Consider the following 16,286-nt stretch of genomic DNA (forward strand, 5'->3'; position numbering starts at 1 on the left):
TGATTGTCAGGGGCTGGGGCGCAATGCGGATTTTGGAAAGGGGGGATGTAAAGGCAGAGGGGGAGCAGAGTTTCTTTTTGGAGTAATGAAAGGTTCTGAAATTAATTGTGGTGATGATGTACAGCTGACTCTGCTAAAAGCCACTGAATGGTACACTTTAAATGGGTGAATGGCATGCTATCGCAATGATACCTCAATAAAACAGTTTTGGGTTTTTTTTAAAGGGGAAAGAATTAAGGAAAAAAAACACACAGCAATAAAACAAAGCAATCCCTCCCTTGAACCCACTGTGCTGTCCACACCAGACACATCTGGGGGCCAAGTTCGGCCTGTCCAGTTTAGCCCGTGACTGTAGAAACTAGCTTTATGGTCGTGCTCTGCTCCCAGAATGTGAGACGGGGCTCTTGTGCGTGATCCTTGCCCTGGTTTAGATCAGAGTTTCTCAACCTCAGCACCAGGGACATTTTGGGCTGGATCATTCTTTGTTGTGGGGACTGTCCTGTGCCGTGTGGCATGTTTGGTGTGCTCCTGGCTTTTACCCACTAGATGCCAGTAGCACCCCCTGCCTCCCTCACCAGTCACAAACCTCCATTTTAGAACTGGTGCTTTATACAGCAAGAGTTTAGATGTATGTCATTTAGAAAAAGCTTGGGGAAGTGATCGCCTAAATTGTGTCTGTTTTTTATCTTTCAGATGATGGATGCCATAAAAGGAACGATGACAGAAATATACAACGATCTTTCTAAAAACACTACCGGAAGCACAATAGCTGAGGTCAGAGATGACACGTTACTTCCCTTCATGGGTCAGTGTGTTTTATGGGCTTCTGTAGGATGGTGCCACGGAGAAGCTTCTCTGGAAACCCTCCCAGGGCCCTGGCTTCGGTTGCCAGGCTTGCCGTGCTGATTGGGGTTGTGGGTGAGGGTATTTCTTTATTGAGCCAGGAGGCCGGCTCTGTCGAGACAGCTATGTGTGATCCGTTCACTTCTCATAAAACAGCCAAAGCCAGAGCCTGAGTTAACCTACCGGTGAAATGGGAATCTGGGTCTTTTGGTCCATGTAAAATCGGCTCTTTGATCTTCTTTGTAAGTTTGGACTTTTTATACCTGTGATCGTTGTTGTCTAAGCATTTGTGCTTCCACAATTTCAGTGATGGCCTAGAGACGCGAGTGGTGAAAATGTTCAAATGTCCACTTATGAAGTGACCACTGATAAAAATAAACCGCCTTGAATTTCTCTCTCAGGCTAATTCACTGCAAGCCAGATGCAAACAAAATGTCTCCTAGGCAGTGTCATACAGGGAACCTAGGGAAGGGCAAAATCTGCCCAGCTGAGAACATTGTGATTCCTAAACACTAAAAAAACCTCATTATCATTGCAGAGTGAGGTGTTTTTTTCCTCCAAATAAATTTGGCCCCAAAGTTATCCCTCTGCCCTAAAAATACCCCCTGGGTTTCTAGATATTAGGCTTTGGAATTTCCAGTGAATGGCTGTGGCATAAAAGGTAGGAGATAAAATAAAGCTATCTTTATTTGTCTCGGTTTCATTTTTGTAGATCAAAGTCCTAATCAAACCTCTTACGTATTATGAAAATCTGGTCCTTGTTTTCACTTTAAGTGGCTTTTCCTGGTGCCACTATTTCTTAGACAAGATGGACTGCTTGTATTTTGTGTTCTGGAACAAGTTCTTGTGAATTTGGGTTAACCCACTGGCCTGTCTCGATTGTAGCTGTGGGGAGATTGGCACAGATCTAGGCTGCCTGCTCCTCGGGTCAGCATGTGCTCTCAGCCCTTATGGTGAGAGGTGGAGCCTCTGGGCCTTGCTGGTGAATGGCACCCAGACACGCTTCTCAAGTCTTAACTCTTTTGTTACAGATTCGCAGGCTGAGGATCGAGATCGAGAAGCTGCAGTGGCTGCACCAGCAAGAGCTCTCCGAAATGAAACACAACTTGGGTAAGGCCCGGCGAATGGTACTGAGGAAGTTATGGCCGTGACCATCTTGGGTGTCAGGCCCAGATGTGAATTGAGTCAGAAGTAGGCTAGGGGTTGTACCACCCCTGGGGAGACCATAGCCTCCTGGAGAGTCCAACCTGGAGAAGCCAGGTATAAAAGTAGGCATAAAAGCAGGTATAAACAGCACCCTCCTTTCCTCTCTTCAAAATACCAACCAACATCAGCAACAAGATCATAGTAATAATAGTAGTAGCATCTTCTACTTACTGAACTCTTTGTGCCAGGAACCGTTATAAGTATTTTTTCATGAATTAGCTAATTTAATTCTTACAGAAACCCTTACGCTGAAGGGCTCTCTTACCCCAGTTTTCCGATGAAGAAGCTGAGGGGAAGTTGTTCAAAAATCACACAACCGTGATTTAAGTCCAGACTTTCCCTCCTAATTTCATTGAATATTGAGTATTTTAGCAAATTCTGGAATATGGACTGTGCAGCCCACGCTGTTACCAACAAAGGTACTTTGTTGGTCCCTGGGTTAGATTGACAGCTATTTTACCTACCATTCTGTATGAATATTGTTCAAAGGTTTTTCTCCCCGAAGGTAGAGCTCGTGGATTTTAGACCCTCATGTCATACCAGCCTCAGAGTCTGAATGCTGGAAACCGTAGGTTCTCTTTTGTTCGGGAGCCCTGCCCAGTTGTGCCTACCTGCTCACTGGTGATGCAGGTTGAACGTGGGCCGTATAAACTTGAATCCTTATGGAGAAGCCAACCAGAGAAGGAGCCTTCTGTTCTTTAGCTTGTTGCCGTGTAGGTTTATTTGGATGTTGCTTCTTGTTTTTCTAGTAAAGTCGAAAAATCCATTTTTCTGCAGAATCTCTCCATTTTTAAATGTTGGCTGCACATTTGAAAACATATATATGTGGGTTGGCCAGAACTTGCCATAGTTTGAAGGCTCCTAGGTAGGGGCAATGGCGAGTGACAGAAAGGTTGTGACTGGCTGAATATGTTTTCTTCTTGACAAAGGGTTAATGTTTTTTACAGGTCTGGTTTGGAGGGGTCTTTTTCTAATTTCAGAAAGAGGATTTTAAAGAATCAAGGAGCCATCTGTCTTAGTATGCAGGTTGCTCCCAGGTGAATTGCAAATGGACTTGTTGTATGACGTAAAATTAGAGAAATTGGGTAGTTGTCCTGTTAGCGTAGTGGTCACACACAGCGCCCGCCATCTGGTAGATTGGATCCATTGTCACTAACTAAACACACTAAAAAGAAATCGTGTCTGAGTTCTAGTCCCAACTCTGCCCTTACTAGCTGTGCACCTCAGTTTCCTCATCTGTGAAAGGGGTATCATAGTGCTTACCTCGTAGGATTGGTATAAGGATTAAATTATTTAATATTTATAAAGTGCTTGGAATAATGCCTGCATATGGTAGGTGCCGTATAAGTATTTGATAGAAAAAAAGGCTTATACTTGTGACAAACTTCAAAGTGAGTTTAGTGGAAATTCTTTTCAGGGTTTATTTGAAGGCTTCCCACAGAACCAGTGAGGGGCTCCCATTATTTCTGTATCATGATTGAGATTTGTCTCATTACCTTAATATGTCATTAAGCAGCTCTGTCAGTTCATGGTGATGAGTGACCATTTTACAGACGAAGACACTGAGGCTTGGGGTGGTTACTGGCCCAGAGGGTCCCACAGCCGGGGCATTTCCAAGCCAGGATCCATATCTGTGTCTATTGGAATCCACACCCTGTACTTCCCTTCTGATCTGGTCTGAATAACCCCACACCCCGGGCCAGGAGACGGGTGATGGAGCCAGTGTCCTCTCCCCTCCTCCGTCAGAGCTGACCATGGCGGAGATGCGACAGAGCCTGGAACAGGAGCGGGACCGGCTCATCGCCGAGGTGAAGAAGCAGCTGGAGCTGGAAAAGCAGCAGGCTGTGGACGAGACCAAGAAGAAGCAGTGGTGTGCCAACTGCAAGAAGGAGGCCATTTTCTACTGCTGTTGGAACACCAGCTACTGCGACTACCCCTGCCAGCAGGCCCACTGGCCCGAGCATATGAAGTCCTGTACCCAGTCAGGTACTGCCGCCAAGGCAACGCCTGTCCCAGGCTGCAGCGGGGTGGGTGTTTGGCTCCCCCCGCGGACCACAGGGCCACAGAGGGGGCTGACACAGCAAGGGTGGCTTGCCCAGTCCCTCGTCTTTCACTCCCTTACACACACGAGAGCTGCACCCATGTACTTGAGACTCGAGGTACAGGTATTGCGAAACTCTGCTCGTCTTTGCGTTGTTTGCCAAAGTGTGGGCCTTGTAATGACAGCCTAGGTGATTTTGGTTCCATGTGAGTGGTTCTCAACTGGGGGAACTATTTGTGTCCTCCTCAAGACATTGGCAATAACGGCAGACATTTGCAGTGGTTATAAGGGGGGTGCTACTGGTATCTAGCAGGTAGAGGCCCCCGATGCTGCTAAACACTGAACAGTGCACAGGGTAGCTCCCCACAACGCAGAATGAATGATCTGGCCCAAAATGTCAATAAAATGGTGCCAAAGTTGAGAAAACCTACTTTTTAAGTAATCCTGGACTCACGGCTTTAAATAATAAGGATTCCCATTTCTGATTGGAAGGAAAAAGTGTTCTAACACAGAACAAGCAGTTCTCAGGGCTGTCTAGTTAGAATTTATTAATACTATTTTAAAATAATTTTTACAGTTAGCTTTTCTTTGTGGCAAATAATATTAGCTTTATATGCTTAGAATTAAAAGTCTCCTCCATTGTAGAGAATTTATTTAAATAAAAACAATATAAATAACATGACAAGGAAGTATGTCTGTAGACTGGCAAACTTTTCAAAGGTGATGTGTAAAAGACCAAGTTTGAGAAACACCCTCTAGACTAGGGTTGGCAGCCTCTTTTTGTGAAGGTCCAGGGAGTAAATATTTTAGGATATGTGGGCCATGTGGTCTGTGGAAACTGCTCACCTCTGTAGGGCCAAAGCAGCCGTAGTCTGTGTAAATGGCAGGCGTGGCTACGTTCCAGTAAAACTTTTATTTACAAAAACTGGTGATTAGTTTGCCGACTCCTGCTCTATACTGACCTGCTATTTTGTCATTTTTAAAAAGGCAATTTTAAACCATACATTGTCGTGTCCTTTAACCTTCCTTAGAGAGATGTCTTAATAGTGACTTTAAATCTCTTCCTGCCGTGGAGTTAAATTCTCCTAAGTTCTGGAATGTGTCTGATGAGCCTTTTGTGTTATTACAAGATGGCCCTTCAGCTTTCCTTTCTTTGTGGCATCATAATGTCCGTCCTTTGAAATTTCTCTCAAATGCCCTGTTTATCACTTTGTCCAAATTTCTACCGTCTCCAGATGCTCTGTGCCTCTGCCATCAGGTTGCTTTACACATGGATTTCCCCACCTTGCCTTAGAAGGAAGCAGTTCCACAGGGCTGAAATAGGTCTCAAACTAGAATTGATGAAGTGAGTAATTCTAGATCAGCAGTAGCTGGCTCTCGATGATGGCCTTCATTTGATTCATGAACGAGCTTTCATCTCCAGGATGATTTAATCAAACATGAATTACTATAAAAATTAACATTTTCACACAGGGTCTGGAATTCCCGCTTCTGGGAAACTGTGGAGGTCTGGCCACGGTGCGCCTGCACGTGTGCCCTGGGTTGGTGGGCCTGAGCAGCAGCTGCCTCCGTTACAGGTGGTGGTTGGGTTGGTTTACTGAGCCCGGTGCACGTGTGCAGAGCAGGGCTCCCTGCAGGTCCAGAAGACATCACGCTCAGCTTACACGTAGCTTCTCTCCCCTTCACTCCCAGCTACCGCCCCTCAGCAGGAAGCAGATACCGAGGTGAACACAGAAACACTAAACAAGTCAGCCCAGGGAGGTTCCTCCAGCACGCAGGCAGCCCCTGCAGAAACAGCCAGCGCCTCCAAAGACAAGGAGACGTCTGCCGAGAAAAGCAAGGACAGTGGCTCGGTGAGTACCTGCACGCCTTTGGCCAGTGGCACCAACCCTTGGGGCCAAGCAGGACCTATCCCCCTTGCCTGCCCGCCTGAAAGTCCCCCTTTGTAGTAGGCATGTGTGTCTTCAAGGTGGGGCAGTCAGGCTGTAGGTGGAGATGACAGAGTCTTAGCAGGGTTCTTTTTCACCGGGGACTTGTGGACCGGGGTGGAGCCCACTTTGACATTTGTGTGATTTGACAGCTGCTTCCCGCCGACTCTCAAAGTTCCAAACAGCATTGTCTAGTAGAACCTTCTGTGATGATAAACGTGTTCTGTCTGCTCCGACCAATATGGTAGCCGCTGGCCCAGCACTTGAATTGTGGCCAGTGTGACCGAGGACCTGGATTTTACATTTTATTTAATTTAAGTTAATTTAAATCCTTACACTCACATGTGACTGGTGGCTGCCATATTGGACAGCGAAGGTTGTACTGCTTAGCTTGTCAGTGTGTGGTATAGGTGACATGGATTGTAGGCAAACATTATTTTAGGTGGCACATTGGGTAACTTTTTACATTCTTAGTCACTATGTATGTATTTCAATGTGTATTAGGAGAAAAAAATAAGTCATTATCTCAACAGTCAAAACCCTTTTTTTTTTGGTATTGATATTATGGCCTAGTTAGAGGTTAATGTGAAATAAAAACGAATTAATATAATTTTGGAGTAATACACTTCCTTTTTGGATATGGCACAAATCTGGAGGGTGGGTAGGCCAGTGAGGGAAGTTGAGGAAACAGTGAACGTTCTGGAAGCTGTGGTTACAGGGTTGAGTAAGGGGCCATCCCAGTGCTGTGTTCCAGCCTGTTCAGTCTGGAAACAGAGCGTAGGTGGAGGGCCACCCCCGCTGACCAGGCCTCCCCTGCCTGAGCACACCAGGCAGAGGGCACAAAGGTGCCTGGGGGGCAGAAATGAGCACCCCCACGGATCCCTGGGCTTCCCTGGGGGCTACATTGGCCCCAGTGCCTTGAGTCCATCTCTCTCTCTTTGTATTTCTAGACCCTCGACCTTTCTGGCTCCAGGGAGACGCCCTCCTCCATTCTCTTAGGCTCCAACCAAGGCTCTGGTATGTTGCCCCCTGGTGGGAAAAGGTGCTCTCACATTCCACACTGGCAGAGGGAAGCCATTTTGTCAGAGAGAACTATAAGGGTTAATGGCAGTGGTTTTTCAACTACTGTGGATCCTCAGGGATCCTTGGGGGTGCCCTGGGCGGGTCAGTGGGGGGTGAGGGAGTGGTTGGGCAAGTCAGCTTTCAGACACCTCTCCAAACATCAGTATTTACCCGTACAGTAAGTTCTCACTTAATGTTGTGGATAGGTATTGCAGCTTAAAGCGAAATGACATAGGACAAAAACCATTGTTACATAGGCTAATTGATAGACATGAGAGGGAAGTTTCTACGGCATCTCATCAATGTTATAACATTGAACGAAATGATGTTATTTGAGGTTCTGCTGCATTTGTTTTATGTATTGGGGTTCCACATAAAACTTCATTTGGACAGAAGGTTCTGTTGCTGACCTGGGGTGGGTAGATGTGCATTTGGGTCAGGCAATTCTTCCGCCCTCAGGGAAGTAACCACAGGAAATGAAAACGTGGGAAACTTTATTCCTGAGGTCCCAACACCTGCATTTGGTGGATGAGGGCACTTGAGCCATTAGAGAAATGAAGAAAAATTTTAGATGATTGCTCTTTCTGTGAAACCTTTCCTCTTAGGGAATAAATAACCTGGTAGGCTGTATTTGGGGGTTTTCTGAAACTAACTTGTGGTTTTTCTCTTCTGTAAGATTTGAGCTGTCCTTCTTTCTAGCCTAAAGGGTCTGTACCCTCCTAAATGTACTATTTTGGGTCATTCCAGAAGGGTTCAGAGAAGGTTTTTTTCCTTGAGCACAGTTCTGCTTAATTTAAGGCCCTTCAGCTCTAAGATGTTTCTCTCTGCTGGATAATTCCAAAAATTTTATTTCATTTTTGCATATTAAGTACGTAGAGGAAGTAGTGATGTCATTGTTAGGGTGCCTGGGGGCTGGATAGTGGGGGCTGGAGAGTGGGATCAGAAGGGGATGAGATGGGGATAAGAGGGAGTGGCATGAACTGATTTTAGGGAGAATATAAATTTGGCATGAAATACAATTGAACAACCTGTTGAAAAAGTAACTCCCTTCTCACTTCCCTTTCAATTTCTGAGAACAAGTTCACTTTGGTGCAGAGACGTCTTTTGCATCTCTGATATTTTCCAGTTTCTCTTTTTAGCAAAGAGAAAGCCGCCTTTAGACCTGAGTAGCACGATGCGCACCTAGAAATGAATACTGCAATTTGGTTTTCATTATGTTTGTTGGTAACCTTGGCTTCTACGCATGGCAAGTATTATCGATTTTCTGCATTTGCTGGTGATATGCGAGTTTCTGCTTTATTTAAGTTCAAAAATGAGTTTAAAACAAAAACATGAATTAGGTAGTATGTAGGACGATTGTGGATGTGTCAGAATTGTACAGGTGGTGTGAGAAAGGCCCGTTGGAGAAACACTCTTTCCGACAGGGGGCGCTGTTAGGGTTGTGGAGCCGCAAAACGGCCGGATAATGGCGTTGGGAAGAGGAATGATGCCGCGGTGTATAGAATCTGTTGGAATCAGCGGGACTGTAGCCAGGAGCGTAGTTGGAAGCTGCACCATATTCCAGTTCTGAGGTGAATAAAGTATCACCTAGCCCAGGGGGCGGCAAACTCTATGAAGGGCCACATAGGAAATATTTTAAGCTTTGCGGGCCACAGGGCCTCTGTTCCAACAGCTCCACTCTGCCATTGTAGGATGAAAGCAGACGTAGATAATACATAAACAAGTGAGTATGGCCACGCTCTAGTGAGACTATATTTGAAAAAACAGGCATTGGGATGGATTTGGCCTGGACCATAGTTGGCTGACCCCAACCTGTAGCACACTGGTGTCCAATGGGGTGGAAAGGAAGGTTCGAATTGGGGAGAGGAGGCAAGAAGCCCTGGTAGATGCTGGTGACTTGGTGCCAGGTGGCTTGGGGAGGAGAAAATGATGTCCAAGAGTCTGTTGACTTGATGGAGGAGGAAGAAGGGGGAGCAGCAAAGGGGAGGAGGGGACAGGAAGGGAGAGGGGTAGATCCCAAATTCTACTTTCGATTCTTGGAGGGTGCATGGCACTGGGCTTTTGCAGAGAGTTGGAGGTATACCAGCGTTTGTTTAGTGTCTCTGGGGCCAGGCCCTGTGTTAGGGCTGGGAGTTTAGTGGTGAACAAGGCGGACAGCTCCCCTTCGAATTCCTTGTACGTCTAACTTAATGTCTGCACCCGCTGTTGCTATTGGTGGCAATGCAGATGACATCTTGTAGAGGAAAGTGGGCTCTATAAAACAATGGGATCTGAGCTCTTTAGAAGCATCTGGTACTAGGATGGCAAGGGGAGGAGTGTAGTTGGGAGGAAGACGAAAGGTGAAGTGGGGGTATGAGCTTTCTTGGTGTGGGCATGGACCCCTCCTGTTGGCTTGTCTGTTCATTTTCAGATTTGAAGCAAAGCATTACATGCACATAGTTAGAAGAACTGAAATCGCACGGGGAAAAGCAGAGCTGGTCCCAGTGTCTACTGCTGTGTTGTGTGTCTGGTACTTGCCTTCTTATTTGTAAATCATGTTCATCCCTCTACTTCTCTTTTTGGACTTCAGCTTTAGAAATTGCTTGTTGATTTTCGACCTTTAAAAGATGAGAGTTAGAGTCATATATGACCTGTCTTCTCCCCTCCTCATCCCAAATTACTTACAGCACTGTTTTATGGGCTCTGGGTTACTCTGGTCAGATACAACACTTACTCTTTAGTTCCTGTTCTGTCAGCTAGAGGCAGTGTCTCTTGGTCCCTCTCTTGGTGGCCCATCTCCTCCCTCACCTCTCCTACCTCTGTCATATCCAGACTTTCCATCTCCGCTGTGCCTTTCCCATCTTCAAGGTTGAGGACATGAGCTCTGTTCTAGAACTGCAACTGAGTCTTCCCGCTACAGACTGTTGGCCGAGTCTGAAAAATCGAAATGCGATAACTTGGCGTTTCCATCATTGTGACCGTGCCGTTTGGTGCAGAGCCAATAGTGTACTGTGAGTGCCTTTCCATTCTTGCCCACACTTATTTTTTCCTGGAGCTTCTATTTCTTTTCCTTGATGACATCTTCAGTTATTCCCTAACAAACTCTTCACCGTATCAGTTATTTTATGGAGATACCTTTCGTGTCCCTGATTTTTGACTCTTGAATTTCAGGTGTTATTTGTTGGTATCCTACCATCGGTGCTGAGAATGGGGCTCACTTGATAGCCTGTGGTAGCTCGTCTGTACCCCCTTCCTCGATTGGCCTCCCCACAGGCACCTTCGTTGCTGTCCCCTCCCTTTTTTGTCACCACCCTTGGCCGTAGATTAGTTATCACTTGCCCTAAGTAATCTGATTTCCTTGGGTGGTGCCTCGTATCTTACTTTGGTTCTGACACCTCTTTCTCTGGCTGAGTTAGGCTATCGGTGCAGCCAGTGGTTGAGGATTTTGCTCTCAAAATTTTGAGAATCTGTGGCTTACAAAGTTGGCTCTTAATGTCACTGTATACCTTATTTCCACCTGTCAGGCCATGCCATGTCCAGTGGTCCTGTTTATGGTTTAATATGCATTTTTTGAAAAGCTTTAGTCTCCTGTGAATATATAAATTGGAGAATGATGACGTAAACACACTAGTTTTAAGAGCTGTATCTTATTGATGAACAAAAATAGTGAGCGCTTTGGGGTTGTATGGATTTGAGCTCTGACAGACTCTGAGGCTACCTGTCCTATCTCTTCAGTTAGCGACAGGTGTGACAAGCAACCCACCTATGCCCCAACCACCACAGACCACCAGCCGCACCCCACCTACCCAGCCCAGAAGTGTAAGTATAATCCTGTCTCACAAAAGCTGCCAGGAAATTTTTCCTGGCATGCAGAAGGCTCATTTTGTGTGTATTTGTGAGTGTGTGTTTCTTTGTGGGGCGTGCCTTCTGTTCCTTTGCGTGACGGGTCTTGTTTTAGCTTGTATTTCTTCTTAGCTGGGCCTCTGGTGGCCGTCCAAACTGTAGTAGGAAATGAGAGAGCCAGAGTATATGGTTTGGCTTCTTGGGGGCCTCGTCCTCGCTCTTTGCATCAAGGGTCCTAGATTAACACTGGTTCTCCCCTGCAGTGATCGGCCACACCAGCCAGTGCCCCATGTCCTGTCCATGTGAGGAGTCAGGCCCTGCAGATACAGCCTGGCTCTGCAACGCAGCTTTTGTACTAAGCTCAGCCCTGCTTCCTTTTCTTCTAGCTCCTTCTCTGTGGCTTGACTGAATTGTTGTAGGGTTTTCTCATGTACGGTGATGATCAGCTATACCACCCTCCAGAGACCTTCCAGAAAAACTAAAGGTGTAGGCATCACAAATCCGGAAGAATACCTAAGAGGTAGAAGAAGGGTTGTTACAAGTCCACCCTTGACTGATGGCAGAACCCTGCCCCTTTTCGATCATTGATGCAAGTGGCTAAAAAGAGTTCCCTCTGAGTGACTACATCCCCTTGGCGATCCTTATTCTCTTCACTGTTTATCTTCCAGAAACAGAACTCGTGACAACACACATGCATGTCTTTTTACCAGGTGATAAGAACTGTCATCCCCCTGTGTGATGATAGGATCCCCTCCTCACTCATTCCGATTCTGTCCCTAAGCTTGACAGTGGACTGTTTTTGTTAAATGAGATTCAGTTTATTATTCTTTTATTGTCCATACCAAGGTTTTGGTGTCAGATCTAAACATTTCAGTGTCAACGTGGCTTCTTCTGTATGTCCTCACCTATAAGACTTCTGTTCAGCTGGACTTCAGGCGATTCTCAATGATGGTGGTTCTGTAGTTGAGTTGTAAGTGAGGTGGTCGTGGGAGGAGGCGAGCACCGTGTTTACCTTCTCCGCCATCGTGACTGGAAGTCAACAGTTGACTTCTTTCAATGAACTATAATCACCACACGTCAAAAAGTTAAAAAAAAAGTTTTGTCCCAACCTGTGTGAACTTGGTACGTGCGCTCAGATACGATGGGATCTTAGTAGTTTGCTGATAGGTCTTGTCACCGACTGTCCACTGAGCCTCAGGCCTGGGTTGTTTGACAGTTTTTACAGATGCCTCGTCTGGCTCTTCCTTCAACTTCCTCATTTCTTACTCGGTCAGTATTGCGCTCCTTGTGGTAGACACATCCGTGAAGCTCTCTTAGGTCTTACTCTGGTTCTGCATCTTGCAGTGACCCTCAAGCTTGTCCTTACTGGGAGCCAGTGGGTCTGTATTCCTAGTTGGACTGACCATTCTGGTCCACAGTCCTTCTTTATGGTCTGCTCCTTTGCGTGGTTTGGTTATAAGTCTGTTTTTTCGAGTTGCCTATAAATTGATTAAAGAAAGAAACGTCTGATGTAAGTAAGTATATCGAATGCCAAATTTTGGTGCCTTTTGCCCATGGCCAAGGTTAGAAACAAGTGCATGGGTTGCGTGGTGTCATTCAGTCATGTCACAAGGGTACCCAGGCCCCCACAGTGCTTTCTTCAGCAATTTAGTGCCTTTCTCACTAATCTTTATTCTCTGTGAGCATGACACCCTATTGTGTTCCCACCAGATGCTGTTAAATCCTAAAAAAACGAAGGTGTTCTGCCTTTGTGCTCTGCAGACCCACACATTTGGGGACATCAGTGGTGGCAGTATTTAATCATCAGTATTGTGGAGTGGGGAGGGGAAGGTGGCTTCCTGGAGAGGAGGTGCAGGTCAAGTGGTGGGACATTTCTGCTTCGGTGGAGGTGGCCAGGGATGCTAAACACGCCTCTTTGTTGGTTTTCCTCCTCAGACCATTCCCGGAGTAGTAAATCCAGTTGCTGGAGCAGTAACGATGAAAAGCGAGGGTCGTCGCGTTCTGAGCACAAGGCCAGTACCAGTTCGAAGAGTCTCATCCCGAAAGAGTCTCGGCTGGACACCTTCTGGGACTAGGGACAAGTTGCGACACAAGCCATCCACCCCCGGGAGGAAAAAAAAAACAGACCCCAGGAAAACAGGAAGCCGCAAGGAAACGTGAGGCAGGAGCAGTACCACGTTCAGACTTGAGAATTCCCAACAGTCAGACTCAGCCTTTGCATAGGGGGCACCTACACTACATAACGTCCAGCATTAGCTTTGCCTGAGGACGGTTCCACTCACACGAAACCTACGCTTTAGTTGTAAATAATGTACAATTTGTGGATGTCATCGAGCCTAGAGTACCTTCCCCTTTTTATATTTGTATTGACTTTAACTTATAAAAAAAAAAAAAGAAAAGCAATTAAAAAAAACCACACCCAACAACAAAAAGAATGTTTTGATGTTGGAGAAGAAATGGTCCATCAGCCCCTCTGTCACATAATGTATGGGGACTGAGCCCAGGGGTGGCTGTTGCACACAGGTCCTCATCCTGGGGTGCCCAGGGCAACGTGAGCCGCTTTCCTTCGTACATCTGGACGCAGCACGCTAGGACCATGAGTTCCGGCACAGATTCTGTGCTGTCGTGGGCACGTAACATCGAGCCATTGGCCCCTTTCAAATACTACGTTACTATGGTATCAAATGCAAGCTCTCTGGCCCCGAAGGACACATGGAGAAGCTAGTTTATTTTATGTGATTTACATGATGACTTTACTCCTAAAAGGGAAAACATAATGTCCTTGTTTACAGAAGAGAAACAGAAACAAGCCCCGCTCAACTGAATCGCAGAAGAGAAGAACATACAGAAAGTGTCAGAGTCGGAAGGTCTGGAACAAAGAGGAAGCTTATCTTTGCTTTGTGGTTCCTTTAAACACACTCACACACACTTGGGAAGAGATGAGGTGCTTCTCGGAAGCAAGAACTCAGAGGCAAGACGCACGCAGAGAGCATTTGAGTCTGGGATGAAGCATGTCTGTAGTATTTATATGATGGAATTTTACGTTTTTATGTAAGCATGAAACAAAGGCAGTGTGAGAGAAAAGACACCCACCATGCTGTCTGTTACACTACGTATGCTGTAGTACCATTTTGTATGTTGTGTAAACGAAAAAGCATTGAACAAAGCAAAAGGTGATGTATGTATATGGGAAAATTAATTGTACGATATCATTCCAGTACATTTTGTTGTACATTTTAGTCTCGTTTATTTTCTCTTCATTGTTGATAAGAGGATGCGAACTGTACAGTTTCCAGCTAGTTACCCATATTAGAGAAGAAATAAAGAGTATTAGAAGAAAACAGGAGAGAAAGAACATTTGTGAATTGCAGTTGTCAAAAAAAAAAAAAATAGCCTAGCTGGCCTTATTTGTGAAGCATAATTGCTTTTAGCATATGGAAGTATTTTTTCACATTTTCTTTGTATAAAATTTGTATTAAACTTAAATATCTTTTTTGATGATGGTGTTTCTTTGTGACTGAGCCAGTGGACTCACACGGTATATGCTCTTTTGGGTTCCTTCCCTCCCCCAATTTTTTCAGATTCTTCACCTTTTTTTAATTAAAACTGTTTTGGAAAAATGGCTTGGTCGTCCTCGAATTTGCAGTTTTCCCTTCAGTCCGGATGGCCGTGTCAGGTTTGCACGACCAAACACAGGCGGCCAGGCCAGAGGTCAAGAACATCTGCATAGGTGGTAGCACCTTATGAACAAGGGCAGCTGGTGGTGGGTGCTTTCTTGGGAAGTCCACCAGCTCCTTGGACATTGTGATAGAGATGTGAAACCGAAGGGAAATCCTGGGTCCGTCTTAGAAAACCAGTGGGCAGGGAGTGAATTGTCTTGCCCTGGCCGAAATGGAAACCTGAGCTAATAGGAATTGCGTGGGCAGCGTGTGACGTCAGCACTGCCCAGGCACACCTGCTTATTTCATTTCCACGTGTCACAAAATGATTGTTTTTAACCATTTAAAAATGTAAACATGGTTCTCAGTTCCCGGCCCGGCCTGTACAAAAGCAGAGAATGGGCTGGCCTTGGCCCACAGCCATTTGCTGACCAGTGCTGTGAAAAGAACAATGGGGACAGTTTAGAGCAGGACCAAGGGTGAAGGCAGCGACACCAGCTGAGACCACGCGGGGGCCTCTCTCAGGAGGGGACATTTGACCTGAGGCATGAATGAGGAGCTGGCGGTGAGGAAGAGAACGTGGGTGAGCATCATAGATAGTGACCAGCAAGTGCAAAGGACCTGGGGCATGTGTGAGCTTGACGCTCGATGACCATCAAGAAGGCCTGTGTGACTTAGAGGAGTGAGCAAGGCAGGGAGGGCACTGGCTGTTCTAGTCAGTGGTCTGGGGCATTCACATGGCAGGCTTTGGTTTTCCCCTTGATCCTTGGTCACGAGCCAACCGAGAAAGAGCCATTGGCCACCCTGATGTGACCTACTGGCTGATGTAGAAACAAGCCCCAGAAGTAACTAGCTCAAGGCCACCTGTGAGAGTCTCATTTGACTTGTATTTAACTGCTCTTTCCAGTAGATGGGGCATTATTTGATTATTCGTCTTTTTTTTTGGAGGGGGGGGAAGGGAACAGGACTTTATTGGGGAACAGTGTGTATTTCTAGAGCTTTTTATTGGGTGAGAGTGGTGTGTTTTTCCCAGGACTGATCAGCTCCATCCAAGTGAAGTTGTCCTTTTGATCTTAGTTGTGGAGGGCGCAGCTCAGCTCCAGGTCCAGTCGCCGTTGTTAGTTGCAGGGGGTGCAGCCCATCATCCCTTGGGGGAGTCGAACTGGTAACCTTGTGGTTGAGCGACGGCGCTCTAACCAACTGAGCCATCTGTTCGCCCTTACTCGTCATTTTTGAGGTTAAAAATTTTTTTGTTTCCTTTTATTGGGCGTGCATGTGCACCTTCCCTGTATTACCTCAGTTCATCCTGAAGACCACAGAAGAGGCGGTGGACACAGTCCATTTAGGGGTAAGAGGCCAAGGCTGCCAGAGGGAAGGCACATTACCCCACTGCCATCTTTCATGGTTGGCACCTTAGTCTTCAGGTTGCCTTTCAGATGCCACCTCTGTAGCCACCTCCAGCTCCCATTACCCTCTGTCTCGACCTCTTACTAGTTTTTTGCCACATCCCTGAGCAGTTACCCATCCCTGTTCACTGCTCTGTCTCTGAGGAAGGGCACAAGGCTCCTAAGTGGTGGGGCAGGTTCCAACAGGCAGCCTCAGCTTTCCTCACCTGAAGTATCTCTGCCTCCCCCCCCCCCGCCCCAACTCCCTCCCTTCCCGTCCCAGCAGCAGTTTCCCGTATTAGAAAGGACATCCCAGCAGGAAGTGGCTTACTCAGTGGTA

At 46.4% G+C, this 16,286-nt stretch overlaps 1 protein-coding gene across 27 annotated transcripts in view; it reads left to right on the forward strand.

Annotated features, from left to right (window-relative positions):
• The window catches only part of ZMYND8 (zinc finger MYND-type containing 8), a 108,610-nt gene extending 94,210 nt beyond the window's left edge, over window positions 1-14,400 (forward strand). For 16 of the 27 annotated variants that reach the window (XM_074318070.2, XM_088789078.1, XM_074318076.2 and 13 more), the window contains 7 exons: window positions 694-774; window positions 1,875-1,953; window positions 3,796-4,035; window positions 5,783-5,943; window positions 6,969-7,035; window positions 10,795-10,878; window positions 12,838-14,400. In XM_074318070.2, coding sequence (XP_074174171.2) covers window positions 694-774; window positions 1,875-1,953; window positions 3,796-4,035; window positions 5,783-5,943; window positions 6,969-7,035; window positions 10,795-10,878; window positions 12,838-12,977 — 852 coding nt within the window. In that variant the 3' untranslated portion in view covers window positions 12,978-14,400. The remainder of the gene's footprint in view (window positions 1-693; window positions 775-1,874; window positions 1,954-3,795; window positions 4,036-5,782; window positions 5,944-6,968; window positions 7,036-10,794; window positions 10,879-12,837) is intronic. The other 11 variants (XM_074318074.2, XM_074318077.2, XM_074318081.2 and 8 more) reach the window with 2 other exon arrangements.
• Window positions 14,401-16,286: the final 1,886 nt, after the last annotated feature.

This window comes from Rhinolophus sinicus, chromosome 13 (genome assembly GCF_057876585.1).
Source record: "Rhinolophus sinicus isolate RSI-liver-muscle chromosome 13, RSI-T2T, whole genome shotgun sequence".
Taxonomy (NCBI): Eukaryota; Metazoa; Chordata; class Mammalia; order Chiroptera; family Rhinolophidae; genus Rhinolophus; species Rhinolophus sinicus.